The 18,731-nt window shown below is 47.3% G+C and overlaps 1 protein-coding gene across 1 annotated transcript; it reads right to left on the bottom strand.

Annotated features, from left to right (window-relative positions):
- Positions 1 to 212: 212 nt before the first annotated feature.
- LOC149346866 (uncharacterized) lies at positions 213 to 12,881 on the bottom strand. Its single transcript, XM_089586730.1, has 4 exons — positions 11,777 to 12,881; positions 7,674 to 8,951; positions 5,042 to 5,278; positions 213 to 476 (listed from the first exon to the last, which is right to left on the bottom strand). Exons 1-4 carry the CDS (start codon positions 12,371 to 12,373, stop codon positions 324 to 326), a joined length of 2,265 nt encoding a protein of 754 aa, XP_089442856.1. The 5' UTR covers positions 12,374 to 12,881; the 3' UTR covers positions 213 to 323.
- Between the last annotated feature and the right edge of the window lie 5,850 nt (positions 12,882 to 18,731).

Below are 18,731 nucleotides of genomic sequence, written 5' to 3'. Positions count from 1 at the left end.
GAAATAAGGCAGCCGCTAACACGGTGAACGTACAAAGTAGGGGTCTACTTGACGCATCACGGAGGAAAAAGCTTTCCAGTTCTACGTCAAAAATTACATCTCGCCCTATGAGTGCCCGAAAACGGACGTCCGGGAAAATATGCAAAGGCTTTTGAGGGGGGGGGGGGGGGGGGGAGTCCACTTCCCCCCCCCCTTCCGCTTTTAGAACCGCCACTGCTCTCTGAACAGAAGTAGTTAAGGTACTCTGAAATGATGTTCGGGCTATAACACAGAAATATCTAGGTCCGGCGCAGCACCGGCTTCTGGGCCTTCGTTCAGGTTATTTATGGGAGCGGGCGAGTCCCGACCGCTGCGCTTTGAATCACGTGTAGATCCGACGCGGACAGGTTCGAGCGGAGCTCCGTGGTGAGTGTGCACGAAGTGCTGCGTGGACGTTGTCCCTGGTCCGGGCGGGTACCGCAGATCATCTCTTTCACCTGCAAAGAGGATTGCATGTATATGCATGCACTGTTAGGGATCCGTCTATCATTCAAGACGAGCAAAAATTAGAGCGCATTCAATATATGGCTGCTCGCTTAGCCACCGAAAATTACGCGCGGTAGTTCGGTGCTACAAGAAGAAAACAAGAATTAGACTCCGACCTGCTGAACAACAGACGATAAAAATTACGTTTTAAATGATTTCATAGCGTATACCACCCCGCCGCAGTGGCTCAGTGGTTACGGTGCTCGGCTGCTGACCCCAAAGACGCTGGTTCGATCCCGGCCGCGGCAGCCTAATTTCGATAGAGGAGAAATTCTAGAGGCCCGTGTGCTGTGCGATGTCAGTGCACGTTATAGAACCCCAGGTGGTCGAAGTTTCCGGAGCCCTCCACTACGGCGTCCCTCATAGCCCGAGTCGCTTTAGGAAGTTAAACCCCCCATAACCACACAATATTTGAAACTGTGCAAAATTTCTTGCCATAGAAAGTTGTTTAGGATGTCATTTCTTCCCAAAACAATGTCAGAGTCTGGCCATTTGCCTCGCAATGTTGTCAGTGCTGCGTACAATGATATCTGCTTTTCAATGTTGAGTTCTTACTGTGGCTCTTGGTATTTATCCTTTATTTTTGGTTTTTGCGACGTTCATAGTTCTCATTACGACTATTTGCCTATTAGGCATATTCCGTTGACGTGTGGTAACAGTTCACCCGTCTTATACTTGTGATATAAGCATTCCTTCTTCCTCCTCCCACTGTAATGCCTCCGGGCATTGTGAGCTCTGAATAAATAAACAGATCAACCCCAGCTTTCATGGACAACATCAACCGGCGCCATGTGTCGGCCGACAATGGGGACTCCCGCGAAAGTCAATAGCATATTTCTGGCACTTTTGACCAAACTGTACGATCTGATGGCGTACTGTTCCTGCGTGGTGCAAAAATCTGGTTTCTAAAATAGTTACAGGGCTCTAACCGACTATATCTGATAGCCGTAGAAAATGAATGAGGTGTGGGTCAAATGCTTTGTAGAACCCCCAAGGTGGAGTAGATTAGTAATAAGGGAGTAATTACTCCTTTGCATCCACCCAAGCGCAGCCATACGGCCACAAACGGTTGTTAGCTTTCCTTCATAGCCGCATGGCTGTGCTTGGGATGATTCCAATGAGTAACTACTCCCTGATTACATACCTACTCAACTTTAGGCAATTCAATATAAGGCTTGAACCGCTTCGACTCACTGGTGAATTTGCTATCACCCCACCTAATAAGCTAGCCGTCCCGGGTAGCTCAGTTAGTAGAGCGACTGCTTCGGTGAAGCCCTGGTCGCGGGTTCGACCGCTAGACCACGACGATTTTTTTCTCCAACTACGAACTTTTTGAGAAAGCTGCATAGCTTTCCTTTGTAATAAGGGAGTAATTACTCATTGGCATCCACCCGACCGCAGCCATACGGCTACAAAGGAAAGCTATACAGCTTTCTCAGAAACTTCGTAGTTAAAGAAAAATTCGTCCTGGTCCGGGGTTCGAACCCAGGACCACCGCTACACCGGAGCAGTCGCTCTACCAATTGAGCTAACCAGGACGGCAAGCTTATGGTAGGGCGAGAGCGAATTGATCAATAACTCGACGTGGGAACTGTGTTGGTCAAATGTTTAGGGGAATCCCCCAAGGTGGTGTAGATTTGTAATAAGGGAGTAATTACTCATTGGCATCCACCCGAGCGCAGCCATAGGGCTACAAAGGAAAGCTATACAGCTTTCTCAGAAATTTCGTAGTTAAAAAAAAAGCGGTGGTCCTGGGTTCGAACCCCGGACCAGGACGAATTTTTCTTGAACTACGAAGTTTCTGAGAAAGCTGTATAGCTTTCCTTTGTAGCCGTATGGCTGCGCTCGGGTGGATGCCAATGAGTAATTACTCCCTTAGCAGTTCCCACTTCGAGTTATCGATCAATTCGCTCTCGCCCTACCATAAGCTTGCCGTCCTGGTTAGCTCAGTTAGTAGAGCGACTGCTCCGGTGTAGCGGTGGTCCTGGGTTCGAACCCCGGACCAGGACGAATTTTTCTTTAACTACGAAGTTTCTGAGAAAGCTGTATAGCTTTCCTTTGCAGCCGTATGGCTGCGCTCGGGTGGATGCCAATGAGTAATTACTCCCTTATTACAAATCTACTCCACCTTGGGGGATTCTCCTAAACATTTGACCAACACAGTTCCCACTTCGAGTTATTGATCAATTCGCTCTCGCCCTACCATAAGCTTGCCGTCCTGGTTAGCTCAATTGGTAGAGCGACTGCTCCGGTGTAGCGGTGGTCCTGGGTTCGAACCCTGGACCAGGACGAAATTTTCTTTAACTACGAAGTTTCTGAGAAAGCTGTATAGCTTTCCTTTGCAGCCGTATGGCTGCGCTCGGGCGGATGCCAATGAGTAATTACTCCCTTATTACAAATCTACTCCACCTTGGGGGATTCCCCTAAACATTTGACCAACATAGCTTTCCTTTGAAGCCGTATAGCTGCGCTTGGGGGGATGCCATTGAGTAATGAGGTGTGCCGAATGTTCAAATTTCCTCCGCAAGTTTTAAGAACCACGCGGCACTCGACTGAAACCACGCAAGCTAAAACCGTTTGTCAAGAGTTTCTGGATTGGTTTGGTTTGGTTTATGCGGTTTAACGTCCCAAAGCGACTCAGGCTATGAGGGACGCCGTAGTGAAGGGCTCCGGAAATTTCGACCACCTGGGGTACTTTAATGTGCCCTGACATCGCACAGCACACGGGCCTCTAGAATTTCTCCTCCAAAGAAATTCCGGCCGCCGCGGCCGGGATCGGTGAGAGCCGTATTACTCGGAGCTGGTGAAAATTCGAAATTCCGATTTATTCGAGCAGGCGATTTGTTCCCGTCAATTCTAAGTGCATTAAACTTGCGTTCCATATTTCGAATTCCACTTAACTAGAAAGAATTTTCAATCTTGTTCGTGCTCAAATAATCTTAAGTACGCTTAGTAAATTGACGTTTCCAAGAATCACTCTGATTAGGCCCGTCGTTAATTGGAGCCGAATTGGTGATGATGATGCTTAATTTTAATGCGCAACGGCAGCTTTGGTGACTGAGAGCCATGGAACGAGTTATTAGCATCTGCACAAAGTGGGGTCAAATACCTTTTTCCCAAGTATTTCATCCCACGTAAGCCGAGCACCACGCCTGAGAAAGCTTGTATCCATTGGATGACCGGTGAGTACCCAGTTGCACTGTGGATTGAGCAATGCGCTTCCCCCATGCCAAATAACTAAGCTACCGCTGCGGTAAGTGGAACCCCGGAATGTCAGGCACGCTGATTGCCGGTAAGGTTCTAGTGTAGATTCTAACGAACACGCCAGAAATTAACCCTTTGTGGCGCTTTGTAGACAGCTTAGTTAATTACGATCCCGCAGTCCGATTTCTTTCTTTCAGGCGAATTAAGCATATTTCAAATTGTAAAGATGAAGATTAACTCAACCCGTGTACTGTGCGATGTCAGTGCACGTTAAAGAACCCCAGGTGGTCGAAATTTCCGGAGCCCTCCACTACGGCGTCTCTCATAGCCTTAGTCGCTTTGGGACGTTAAACCCGATAAACCAAACCAAACCCTAACTCAACCCAACTTATTCGTTCTCGTCATGTCATTCAACAACGAAAATTATTCCTTGGTAAGTACGGTAATAATTTCACAAATCCTGGTAGATAGTACAGTTTCCAACTATTTTGAAAGTTTATAAAAAAATTTGCACATGCGTGTAAAGAATTATGATTAGCGTGTTCCGTGAGAAAACTAAAAATTTCTTGTGGTGTGTAAATGCTATTAGGTGGTAGAATATTGTTTCCGAATCGAAATGATATATGAGAGATGAAACGATTTACATGCGCATGCGCCTTCACATATTCCGTAAGGTTACAAGCCATGCGCAGTATTTGACCCAGCTTCCTCCACACCAACCTCTGACCATCAATTAAACCAAACCAATCTGACCAAAACGAATTAAAGGACATATATTACTATTTCTCCGCACAAATGGAGATACGTAATAATTGTTCACAGCGATGCCAGACGGCAGGCTTGTTGTGTACGCGCTACAGTGAACGCCTCACATGCCTCTCAGTGAATAAGGAGACTGACAATGTCAGTTAAAAAGCTAACTATTCAGTATTAGTTAAACAGCCTGCTAATTAGCATCTCTTAGCTGTATTCTGATGAGGTACAGAGCTGAGAATGCCATGCCGAAATAAACTCTTCTAACTCACGGAGCCCATTTTTTAAAATTTGCAGAGCATCAGAAGTGAAACACCCAGTATGGCTCATTGTGAGCCGGTGCAGCAATTGCCTGAAGAATCAGCAAGGCTCATCTCAACTGCAGCTTGCAACAAAGTCAACCTCTTAACCTGAACCTCAGCTGGTGCCAACGGCCTTAATTGGAAGCATTTTATAACAGTTTATTTGGATTATCTTCGTTTGAGTGAGTTTCGTGTTTCTCGGTTTCGGTTCCACGTCGATCATTATCCATCTTAGAAGTTGCAGATGGCCCGCTTACCATGAGAAGCACGCTCCTCTTGAAGGTGAATGCGAGGAATATGAAGGCCCCTTGAAGACCACAGAGTACGATGAATGGGTACCAGAGGGCGCGCAGGCCCGTGAGGGCAGCCGCGAAGCCGAACACCCAAGCCAGCCCGAACACCATAGCCAGCTTGACGTAGAGCGCCAGTCGTCTCTGCTCGGTGCACACGCTACGGACACCTCCTTTGTGCACTGAGCTGCGGGCCACCTTCGTCTGCGAGCGGGTGCTAGGGTCAAGCACTTGCACAGCTTACCGCAAATGCGAGATTCGTGAAAAACAGGTTGTAGCCGTTTTACTGCTCGTGACTCTCTTTTCCCGCCCGCAGCTTAAGCTGAGGGCTGGAGCGGTGGTTTACTGGGGTGTTTCAGGGATACAGCAACGGTGGAACATATCCTGCTTGAGTGTGCTGCATATGTTGACGAGCGAGCGTACTATGAACATTGCTTCCAGATAACTGCAGGGGAAAAATGACGAGCACAAAGGAAGAAACACCTACGACACGGACAAATGCTGTGTTTGTCGGTGTCGTAGGTGTTTCTGCCTTTGCGCTCGTCATTTCTTACGCTGCAGTTATGTGGATGCAAAGTAACCAACTTGCCTAAAAGCTCGTTTTACTAAAGCATATGAACATTGCATGGAGAAGCTCTCCAGTGCCCCTGACAATGGACAGTGTTTTAGGTCCCTTAGCCTGCCCTAGGCAACAAAGACATACAATGAACTTTTTATTTGCATATTTAAAGGACAGTGGACATCTTGACAAGCTATAATTTCACTTTGCACATTAGCCTCAACCATTCTTCCCGCGGTGAAATTTGTTAGCTCGTACGTCGGACTGTGCACTTCATCATTTCATATGCGACATCGCTACTCGCCGATGCATCGTAGTATGCATTTAATGGCCGCATTTTATCTTTTCCCCTTTTTTTATTTCACCCTTTACGCACCACTCTCCTTGAGCCTTTACTGCCTAAACTTCGTTCCCCACGCAGAGCAACTTGCCAGTGATTTTTAGACGCCGGCTAAATTGTCTGCTTTTTCACTAAAGGGATTCTCTCTTTCTCTATACAGCAAGGCTTACCGTAAGGCACCACGGAATAGCAAAGAAGCTTCATGATCGAGTAGATAAAAATTATGATTGCTCGCCTTGCTACGAACACATGTAGAGGCGAAATACGCGTTTTCGTTTGACGTCATTTTAGGTTTGGTTTGGTTTATGGGGTTTAACGTCCCAAAGCGACTAAGGCTATGAGAGACGCCGTAGTGGAGGGCTCCGGAAATTTCGACCACCTGGGGTTCTTTAACGTGCACTGACATCGCACAGTACACGGGCCTCTAGAATTTCTCCTCCAAAGAAATTCTAGCCGCCGCGGCCGGGATCGAACCCGCGTCTTTTGGGTCAGCAGCCGAGCACCATAACCGCTGAGCCACCGCGGCGGCTATTTTAATCAAAATGGGTTCGCTGTGTAACGTTCAGTGAGAGCAAGCTTTGTCCGCTTTAAACGAGACTACTGCTGGAATACATTGACCTCTTGACTAATCGAACTCTCCTCTGCCGGTCAACGCCAAAAGTGACCGACGTTTTGACTGCTACTGCACCCTTCCTCTGTCAAGAAGCTTGCAGGTGGCAGTCAGCTTTTGCACTTCGACGGACGTGTTTATAACTGCCTGTCGCCAGCAGTAAACGCCTTCAGCACTTCAACTTCCTAAATATACCTGAGCAGAACAAAAATATTGCTATATTAAAGCACAAGTGTGCTGGTAATATTTATGTATTCGTGTGAGCACTTATTTTTCTCCTATTTATTTTTTTCATGTGCCAGTATCTCCATAAACTCTAGCGTACCAGACTTCCCTCTGCAGTACTGCACGTGGGGACCGTAGGAAATAATTGAATAAATTGTCGCATACTCACAGTGTAACTGTATCTTTTAAGGCTTTTTTCCCAAACTCACTAATTCTGCACAAGTTTTTAGGCATTTTATAGTCCATAACAGAAAAGAATTTCCCTCTGAGCTTTCTCAAAATCAGCGCACCATACACAGCAAAGTGGTAATTAAAGGACCATCTCCTACAACCTAAGTGCCATTAATGTCACGAAGATCATACCATGACCTGTAATCTGTTGTTTTTTTCGTAATTGCGCTGCAAGACAGGCAGTGAGACCAGAGAAGTAGATGAAGTAGTAATAGCAATAGTAGCATTACAATTCTAAGATTGTTTTTTCTACATAAATTTTCTACTCATATACTTAAGCTATAGCGAAGGAGGTTCGACAATTTTACTCTTGACTTCGGAATATTTGCACATTTTTTTCAGTAGTGCTCCTTCCCGAATGTGTATGAATTCTAAGCAGCAGAGACCGTCGCTTCCTTTTGAAGCCATAGAGGCAATCACATGTTGTGCAACTATAAATCGGATAACTATGGGATATGCGAAGGCAAGTATTGTCGGCATAATTCAAAAAAACACTTTACTTAAAGAATACCTTGAATCAAGCTGGCGGATTCTAATTTTAGGTAGGCCTGCATGAATGTGATATATTACTTATAGTCCTACCTTTTCTAGCAGAAGTGAGGAACATCATTCGGGAGCAAAGTTGTAATCTTACCTGCTTACTGGTTTGATGGATGCTGCGTGCCGTCAGAATGAAGAAAATGGTGTTTGCTATTAGCATGATTAGCACGGGTGCCGCGAAGAATGCAACCAGACTGAGTGGCCGATTTATCCAGCAGAAAGGCGAACCATACGAAGGGCTCCACGGCGATTCCGGCTTCACATACTGCAACGTTGAAGCCGTAGCCACCAGTATCGCCGGCGCCAACCACGCATACGCTGAATATTTCAAGAACGCGCTCACGGCTTGCGAACTGCCGCGGACACCCTTGCGGAAAGTACTTTGGACGTCCATTGCCATCACGTTCATCCAGAAGAAAGCTGCGAGGTGGGCGCCGTGGGAGACTACAGCGCACGCGATGCAAACTGCCGAACCGGATTTGAGGAACAGTCCGCCGGCTACGAAGCTACCTTGGGCCACAAGCACCGAAATCGCGAGGCACAAAACCAGCCTGGATGGGCCGGTCCTTAGTTTTGGTAGCAGGCCATACGCAACCACGTGTACCACAAGGCACAACACTGAAATCAGCAGCAGTACGGTAGACAACACTTCTTCAAAGCCGACTGGTCTCATTGCTGATTCATGGTCGGGTGTTGACATGCAAACTATTATTGCGCCGGTTCTGTCTAGACGCCAGCGGTCTGGATGCAGCGTTTCAGAGCCTGGTGATGGAAGAAGAGTCCCGTTGTCTTGCACGACGTCCTTGCCGGGTTCAAGGCGAGTCCACTGGCAGTCGTCACGACGGACGCACACGTCGGCAGGACAGCCTGTCCACACGCAACGGTTTGTCACAGGGTCATAGATCTCTTCGCTTTCGCATATGATTTTAGCCTGTGCGCTCGATACGGCTGACGAATGCCAGTTGCTAAAGTTCATGACTATGGCGTAAGACTCGCCTGTAAAAGAGTTCTTTCGATGGTATGGACCCAGCTGGGCTTTCAAATGGCAGGTGAGGGTTTTTGCAGAGCGTCCGTTGCAGAAGGCGCAGTGGAGGTTCCTGTACACAATCATGTTGTCGGTGTCTTTTACCATGCTCGCGTAGCTGTGGCACTTGTCTCGGATCTCGGAGTCAGGGTAACCCTCTGGACAGGTCATTACGAAACGCTTTTGTATGCAGTCTGTAACCTTGAGATCCAGAGCGAAACCTTTTTTCTGCAGCTCCTTGATCGCTATGGTGCACTCTGCCTTAGGCTTGCCGGCATCCCAAAGAAACGTAATATTTCGTGATTGGAAGGAGTAGTCTACGTAGGTGGCAGTTCCATTCTTCAGTACCTGCAAGGGAAAAACAATGAAGTGTTTAACAGTTTTTGCTGCCTGCCGGCCATTCTATGCATAAAATAGGTAGATGTGCCGTGTAAGCAAGAATGGCTTTAGGACATACACAATGCGGTTCTACAGACGACATTTGCTTTGAGTGGTGTTTGGTTTGCTTTACGGGGTTTAACGACCCAAAGCGACTCAGGCTATGAGAGACACCGTAGTGAAGGGCTCCGGAAATTTCGACAACCTGGGGTTCTTTAACGTGCACTGACATCGCACAGTACACGGGGCTTTAGAATTTCTCCTCCAAAGAAATTCGGCCGCCACGGCCGGGATCGAACCCGCGTCTTTCGGGTCAGCAGCCGAGCACCATAACCGTTGAGCCACCGCGGCGGCTCTTTGAGTGGTGTGTAAGGCAGTTTTGCAGGGATAGGTATTGTCTCGGAAGATTCGGTGATTATAGATGACGTTAAGTAATGGTCGACTGGTCCAAATTTTCGGTCAATCTGACTGCTTTCGTGTCATTGTCTTATGACTGGGCACAATGAATCTGCATGCCTTTTTCCTGAAGGAGTTTAAAATAAAAAATAAGGCACACGTCAACTTCTTCCAAATTATATCAACAATGATGAAATGCATCGCTTGAAGGTGCCGTAAATATTTGCTGAAAATCTATAATTTATACAGTATACAAAAAAACATATTAAATATGCTTGTTTCCACTCCCCGTGAAAAAATTTTTTCGGCCTTTCCTAAAGAAGGCAATAGTTTTATAACCGTAAACGACATAATCGTGAATCTTATGTTGTTTAGCAGATAAGCTTTCAAAAAGCCTAGCGTAATCTATTTGCCGCTGCAGTTTGTTTCTTTTCGAAAATTAAACGCACCCTGTGGATGAACTCAAGTTGGCCTGTAACGACAGGTTACCCCATTCTCATCCCAGAAATGCCACTCATACCGAAACCGGAGCATGTGTCAGCTAGAAAAAAAAAAAAAAAAACGAAATACAGGTGTCGCAGTCACCGGCCAATTTTGCAAGTAAACTGCGTTTGGAGGACACAGTTTCTAGGGCCCGGATCTTAGAGGCTAGGCGCCCACGTCACTAACTTCAGGAGGGTGATAACGGAGACTTTTAGTTTGAAAGCAATACTTCAAACCGGCTCACTGAGTTTGTGTGAAGCTTGACCTTGAAGGTGACCTTGACCAAACCATAAATAAATGAATAAAATAAATATTGCCGCTGCGAGGTTTCAAACCCGCGACGGCGCGAACAGATCAGCTGCAGTGGTCGCTGCACGAGAGCACTATACTATCGCCGCAGCCGATCATGCCTCGTGTTAAGCTGCAACAGACTTGTTGTTATCCGCAAGTATACGCAGCACACTCTCGCGCTGTGCATTGCAAATCGTCGCCTTCGTCAATAAATACTACTTTGGAACTGATACACCGACGACACAGCAAAGCAGAACCATGAGCAAACCAGGCTAAGCACATGCTTTCGCCGTATACCGGGTATAATTGCGTAAAACCACAACCACTTTTTTTTTTCGGTCTAGTCGTCCCGAGCTTGAACCAAATGGCGGTGAAAACTAATAATAATGAAATAAATAGTATTTTAAATGCACTATATCTTTCCTTTAAAGTGTCCGTCGATCGCATCGAACAGTTAAAAAAGCTTTAGAAAACCAATAGGGAACGCCTTTGACGATACTAAAAACGTTAATAGAAAAAAAAAAATACAAGACTGCCGTCGGGGGATCTGCGGATCTATTGACTGTTATAGTGAAATCTGACATTATATGAAGAAAAAATTCGTTCATAAACGGTGTCCCACTCAAAAATACTGTTGTTCATAACTGCTGGACATATGTGCCAATTCGGAGCCACGGTAATGAGCTGCGCTTTCATGGATAGTGCGGTTGTCCGGCCAGCAGTTGTTTTCAGTGTGAGGTACATCTCTTGAACATGTAAAAAAAACACTGAATTCTTAAAATGTGTGAAACCCGTTCGTTGCGTTGATCATATTGGGGCATGCCATCTACGCGGCCATTCTCCATTTCGTCAAAGATGAACACCTTGCTGACAACTTCTGACGCACCTTTTCCTTCGTTACACGACTAAAAACAAAATTCGAAAGCTGGAACAACCTGCGATAGCTGTTTGAAAATGTATACTTACCAGTAAAAAGGGGCGCACTTAGTTATTTGACCACTGAATGCGGGAAAATCATAGGCAGCCTGCCCATGTATCCATGGCGTCCAATAGGTTGTTTTCAGGGTTGTCGGAAACCGAGCGACCAGCAGCTCCTGGGAGGTTTATTATTGTTTCCCTCGCTCGCATTCTCAGTAGTAGGAAACATGTGAAACGAAGCAGGCTTCTACGTCAGCGTGCTGTGCTAACTAGGCTTACAACTTTGAGCGCCGCCTCCGGACTTCGAGCGCCTCGCGTACAATAGTGGCTATCGATACCAATCGCACCACGGGCATCAAACCCTGAATATACCACACCTGCAATCACCTACCTTCCGCCAAAATATGCAGAGAATTTCAAACAAAAATAATCACATATGCACGCACGACCCAGATACGAACGCAGGCGGCACGCGTGAAATTCGACGGCCGCTCAAACATTTCCCGTGATGCTTCGCGAGCGCCCGTGTAGCCGCTCCGTGGCGCTGCAATTTTCGAAACGGTGAACTGAATTTTCTGGCCATTGTTGAAGGAGAATAAATACAAAAAGAAACTGCTTTCGTTCAATACTTGTATTTTCCCTCCCATTAATACGCGCCTTATGAAGAAATTGTCTACATCCACCCCTTCTATCCCAACGGTTCTCACCTCAAACGCTTCCTTTGGTTCGCAGTCGATATGTAGCTTCCAGTTTCGTAGGTGCTTGGTATCGCCGTTACAGGACGCGCAGTACACGTTCCTGTACAAAAGTCCGGAATGGCGACTCAGTACGGGCAAGTCGTCCAGGTACGACAACTTCATTCCGCCCCTGTCTTCGGACTCACATCGGACCTTCGTAGCATCGTTCCGGATTGAGGGAACCCACTCTTCGGGACATTGCACAACGGCCACCAAGTCGCGGTTGGACCCAGCCGGTACGCAGGCGCGCCGCGGAAGCAGTTCTTCCAGGAACTGATCTGCGCAGCAGTCACCCATCTGAAAGCACTCCTTCTGGCTTCGACATGCGCACATGTTGGGCTTCACCACGGTGGAAACATTGCAACTGTCCCTGCACTCCGTCTGGTTGAGTCCCATCACGATCCGCTCCAGGCGAAGATCTTCCGCCGTCATCGCCAGCGGCGACGCCTCACTGACCGGCGGTTCCACAGCGTGGGACACAGTTGCGATGATTCCAAGAAGCACGGCGTAGTTACAGACAGTCATGACCGCGAGTAGCCGAACTGGAAAGCAGTGAATGAAAGCCATCGCGTCGGCTGCGGCCCACTCTTGTTCCGGAGAGCGGAGCGCTATACCCTCCGGATGGTGCTTTTGCGGTGGCAAGCCCCTGCATCCGCCTTCGGAGGCTGCGAGGCAGAAGTGTGTATATTTTGCCGCTGACGACAGCGAGTGGCAGCGGCGGTGATTGCGCTGTCGGTTGCAGAGCCGGAGTTCCTCCGCCTGGTATCCGTCACTGGCGCCATAGGCGGTGATGATGTACCGGCTTTCCAGCGGCGGCTTTCAGTGCCGTTTTAAGCTCGGCCTTGGTTCTTCGTTCGGGTGAAGTCTCCAAATAAACAAAATTGTTTGGGGAATGATGGTAAGGAGGGTGCATAGACAGATATCAACATGAATGACCCAATTCCAAACAATCGCCAGCCTCCTAGGCCACCGGAGTCAGGAATAGCTTCGTTCTTTCTTTTTTCGCATCCAAAGAACGGCGTGGTAGCTCCGCAAGAGAACGATGCCGAGGGAGCACGCGCAGGCTATCTGAATATAAAGCGATGGGTGCACCAAACAAAGTTTGATCGTAAAACCCAAGAAAGCAGTTGTTCAGGGCGTTTAGAGTCGTTTCGTTCATGGTTTATGGGGGTTTAACGTCCCAAAGGGTCTAAGCCTACGACTGACGCGGTAGTGAAGGGCTCCCGATAATTTCGACCACCGGGTGTTCTTTAACGTGCACTGACATCGCACAGTACACGGGCCTGTAGAATTTCACCTCCATCGAAATCCGACCTGGGCAGCCGGCATGGAACCCGCGTCTTTCGGGTCAGCAGCCGAGCGCCATAACCACTGAGCCACCGCAGTGGCTTGTTGAGAGTCGTAAAAAGCGTGGTTTTCACGTAGTTGCTGCGGTTAAGCGGCCTGCTTAGGTACTAAATACGCGCGCCAGACAACTATGTTAAAAATGGCTGACATCTAACGCCAGAGCGAATATAGACAGACTGTCAGTCAATTAGTCAATCAGTCATTCACTCTTCATTATTAAATGGCAATAAAAACATTTTTAGATAAGTTTTCAGCAGTACGTCCCGTCAACCGTTAGGCCTGAGGGCTGGGGGACAGGAGAGGGGGGGGGGTCTCTTTCGTGAAATAAAACAAAAAATGCGGTTAAATATACAGGCGCTAGCGGTGAAGAAAAAATTATAATGGTCAAACACAGGAAATTATAAAAACGCACTGCAGACACGAAAAGTAATGAGCTTGAAAATGAAATGCACAAATCGAGTTTGCCCAGAGGGGGATCGGGAGGTTGTGACAACACCACAAGGTCACGTGACCTGGGTCACCCACGTAGCTTGCGTCTCTTAGTTTTTTCGTGCAGTTTTTCAGGGACTTTTCGTGCAGCCTAAGCATCTGCCAGATATAAATGCTAAACTGTAAACGTGAGCTAGAGCAGTTCTCAATGGTAAGACGTGTTTTACTGCCTTTGTGAACTTTTTTATGTTGTCTGTCTTCTCCATGAGAGCTCGCTTGAGGAATGACGCGGGACTTGAAATTAACATTTTATTATTAAAGATATCGTTATGAAATTAGGTGTGCATATGTGTTTCGCCTTCCTGTTCCCTAAAATGTAATTAGTTTCAGTATATCCATGTTATAGGAAAATAACTTAAACTAACTAGTTAAATTGTTACGGGTCTTTAAGACATTTTCTTTCTACATTTTTTGTTTTGACTGAAATGGAGCTGTAGCCAAAGACTTGCCATCAGGAGCAATGCTAACTTTATTGTTGTTGAAGAACATGATGATATAGAGATGTTAAATTTTGTCTAAGCCCCATTATTATGAATTGTAGTTAGGCGACATTGTGGGTCACAAAATTTCAAATGTTAGACTCAGCCAAACAAAAATAGCATAGCTCCAGTTTAGTTCTTCTTGGATTCAGCCGTGTCAGCCTAACGAAATTTTGCCCTAAAATCTTAATAGAAACTTCCGTAAGGCTAGTCATGTTGGCGACAAACACGAAGCTTTGCGTGCCAGCCATTCAGAGTTTGTAGCAGAGGCGTCAAAAAACAGCGGAATGCAGACGTCCTATAAATATTTCGCAGTAGTGAGTAATACCAGGTAGTAGGGAAGGGGCCCAGCTTTCAAACAAAACCAAGATGGCGACCATAGGGGACGCGGTCTTGGGAAGCGACGGGTGCGAAGTCCTTAAGCATTGCGCTCCAAAATCACCATTGCCAGGTTTCGTAGGCGCGAAATATATAGATATTTTAGGGGTTGGGCGGCTAATTTAGACGTTGAAATTTTTTGGCCAGGAACTTTAGAGTATATTGATCCCCCCGTATATGCCGTTTTTGCTTAATCGAAGTTTCTGCACTGTTTGATATTCAAGACCCGCGTCTCTCTTTAGCACGAACAGCAGAGTGGCTTGAATAGGCTTGAACAGACGCCAGCGCCGCGAAGCGTTGAACGCTGAAGTCCTCGGTATGTTTGCGGCGGTCGACGATAGCTGGAGCGAACATCGATTTCGATTTGACTCACCTTTCGCCTGTGCCTGACTGGTCTGAACAACGAGCTAAGTGCGTGCTCTCGACGGGCCCTTTGGTAAGGCTTTCGCTCGTGGCAGCTATCTCACGCGCGCTCAAAAATCACGTTGCAGTTTGCACATCTCGGCAACCCGACATCACGTGCGGCAGCTAGCACATCTTTCTAGTTTCGACCCGAAGCTGCCGCATGAAGTAAATACAGACTATGAAAAGCGGAGCGAACGCGGGTTCGTGGTTTAGCAGCGAAAGCTCTACTAGCTTTGTACAAGCCATTTCCACGCCGCGGTAGCTCAGTGGTTACGGCGCTCTGCTGCTGACCCGAAAGACGCGGGTTCGAACCCGGCCGTGGCGGTCGACTTTCGACGGAGGCAAAATTCTGGAGGCCCGTGTACTGTGCGATGTCAGTGCACGTTAAGGAACCCCAAGTAGCCGAAATTTCTGGAGCCCTTCACTATGGCGTCCCTCATAGCTTGAGTCGCTTTGGAACACTAAGCCCCCCATGAGCCATAAACCATTTACTAGAAGCCATGTAAGCGGTACAACGGCAGCTGTGTAATGCGCTTTTACAGCGAGAGCTGTAAAAACGCTACTACAGAGCTACTACTACAGAGCTACTACAGAGCTACAGAGCTACTACTACAGAGCTACAGAGCTACAGAGCTACTACTACTACAGAGCTACAAAGCTACTACAGAGCTGGAGTAGCTTTGCGCAAGTCATTTATTATAAGCTATTTAAGGGGTACAAAGGCCTCCGTGTAACGCGTCAGGTGGACACCACCGCCACGTAGTAGTAGCACTGATAGTAGTAGCAGTAGCAGTAGTAGCAGCTCTGGTATCAGAAATAATTATAATAACTAAGGATAGGATAGGTTAGGATAGGATAGGATAGGATAGGATAGGATAGGATAGGATAGGATAGGACAGGATAACTTTATTTAGCTCTAGCGCAAGTGCTGTTATGCAGTCATATGAGTCCATCTCCGCAACGGTCGGTTGGCCCTATTCCAGGGCTCTGCTGGATGCTGCCGTCAGCTGAGCTCGCCGTATCTGACCGATCTGGTCATCGCGGAAGTCGCTGGAGAGCAGACCCTCCCTTTGCTCCACACTTGGGTTTGGTATAACTGGGACGACGTCGACTTTTTGACATGCCCATTTTATGGGATACAGTGCAGGTTTTTCATGGCACCACGGACAATTGTGTTCGTAAAGTGTAGGGTGAACTTTACCAAGTGCGTATAGGTTTGGATATGAACCCGTTTGTAGTTGTCTCCATGTGACAGCCTCTTTTTTGTTTAAGAATTTTTGCGGTGGTGGGTACCGCATCCTGCTGCCTTTGTAGTTGTTTAGTATGGCCGAGTATTCCTTAGGTACTGGTAAGGATTCCTCAAGGTCGTTGACGTTGGATGCTCGGTAGTTAATATATCCGAAGGAAAAGATTTTCGCTATCCCCCGCATCTGCCACCGCCACGGCAAGCACCTAAGCTGGGCCAACGGAAATAGAGGGCGAAGCGCGATTGAGGTATCCGCTGAAACAGAAAGCCTTTTCTTTCCTCAAAACGAACGATCTAAACCCTCCGCTGGTTTTGACAAAAGAAAACGCAGCTTACGGTATCAATTCTGTTCAGTTTAGTTTATGTGGGATTATCGTCCTAAAGCGACTCAGGCTATGAGAGACGCCGTGGTGAAGGGCTCCGGAAATTTCGACCGCCTGGGGATCTTTAACGTGCACCGACATCACACAGTACACGGGCCTCCAGAATTTTGCCTCCGCCGAAATTCCTGGACGCAACGTAACACGCCACCTGCCAGCCGTGAAGAACGGCGCTCAAATTTCGCATTACCGCATATATCATGATTGCCTGTCAATTTTTTGTTTGTTTCTTAGAACTTCAGTGCCCAAGTTCGATCAACCAAGGGACGTTTTCCTGTTTTGATTCAGTGGCAATCATTGTCAATATGCAGCCTTCAATACCCTGATGGCGCTGAAATGTACCACTACAGGTGCCTAAAAACAATTGTCGCAACAAACCCGAGGCCCCATTTTGAACCATCACAGGCACGCGGTTCGCTGCTAAGATTCCTTGCCTAGCTTCTCTGGACTTAGCTGAAGCACGCTACGTGTGGCTTCGACAGCGGGCGAAAGCTGATACCTTTAAACGGGGGCGGCTGGCACGGAAAAGACCTGCGGGACCACAGACAACTGCCTGCTGCTTTCGCTAGGATCTGTGTTACAGCACTACGATCCACACGGGAAACTTAAGCGCAGGTCGCCTGTAACCGCCGCAGCCATGACCATTGCCCTTCTGCCGTAATCCTGATGCGCGGGCATTGCACATAGCGACTATTGCGCATCGCGGCAACTCGTAATAATGAAAAAAAAAAAGCACCAGCGTGTCTTCGCTCAACACAGGCAACTCACCTCGTGACTTGTCGTCTTGCAGGCAATCGTTCTACTTAGTGGGCCTATGGTGCGTTGCAAGTACCACTGAATGCATGGCGGAACCCGTGTAAGAAGGTTCAATAAATTGATGCATTGCGGAGACGTACTAGCGTACAGGTTTACCGATTTAACGAACGCCGAGTGCGCAAGCGCAGTTTCGCTGCCCCTGCCGCACTGCGTGCGCAGTCGCGTCCAGTAATCCTGTATGCGCCAACAGCAGCCTGTATCCGCTATGCTACAGGTCTCTAACAGTGCTTCACCTACGTGTACGCAATGAGGGATGTTCCTAAACGACACTCAGCCACCAACAGCGTAGTTTCACATTGGCAGCCGCCATGTAATTTACCGGTACCTTGGAAACAATGTGGTATTAGATGCTCCGGCAACCTTTTTCGAAACTCTTGCTCATTGAAAGCCCACGACAATGTGATATTAGGTGGTCCGGAAACCTTCATCGAAACCCCTGCTCATTGAAAGCCAACGTGACACTTGTAGCACGAAATGCCTACAGGATACACACCACATCGCCAGCATACTTGGCTTATTGTGGCCAATAAAGAGGCCACTCGTGTGGTGTGAACTTTCGTACATAATATACAGAGCAGCACGCTGAGGTCAACAGTATAAGAGGGCTTTCAAAATTCGAAATAAAAAGAAAGCCGTATGAGGGTCTTATAACGGCTCGATTCTTTCAGGCAAAATTAGCTTCAAAGTGCGTATTTTATGCCTCCAGCGCTCGGACATTGACGTATAGAGACATCCGGTGGTTCGATGTTTGATTTACTGGTGTCATAGGGTTTCCGACAGGGAATTACAGAAAAAAATGGCGTCATCGACTATGCGAGTTTCTTAAAGAGCACTTCATCCACCACGGGAATGCCGGGAAATTGAGATCTCCTGTTTGGCTCGGCTAGTTGGACCGAAAGCGTGGATTCTTCCTAGCAGTCAGTAGCAGCATCACGACGCTCTTCTTTGCGTTAAATTATTTTAATACCGCGTTTTTCGCATTAAAAAATCTAACCCAAGTGAAACCTCTGTGCCAGGCTGGTACGAAAACTTTCCCACCGTTTTTTGGGGTTTTGATGCCAGAAGAGTCGTATATTTTGGGCTGGATCCCCACTTTATGCGCAGAAATATCCAACAAAAATGCAAAACCTCTGCTTCCGGGCATTCATAGCCTCTCCCTATTGGATAAAAAACAGCAGCGCCACTACTCCTTCAAGGTAATATTGAGAAGCTGTGTACCTTGTGTGGACCACAATGCTTTTACATTGCATTGTTGCCAACCGACGCTGGTCGTTTTTCCAATTAGGATACTTTGCCATCAACACTAGATGTTCTTTCGGAATCATTTCCACCGTTGGCCCTTTGCATTTTGCGCGATTTGAGAGATATTCCCAGGAAAAAAAAAA

Source organism: Amblyomma mixtum, chromosome 4 (genome assembly GCF_055824585.1).
Source record: "Amblyomma mixtum isolate Tamu chromosome 4, ASM5582458v1, whole genome shotgun sequence".
NCBI classification, from domain to species: domain Eukaryota; kingdom Metazoa; phylum Arthropoda; class Arachnida; order Ixodida; family Ixodidae; genus Amblyomma; species Amblyomma mixtum.
The sequence above is the reverse complement of the archived record's forward strand: the minus strand, read 5'-3'. Positions and strand labels throughout refer to the sequence as shown.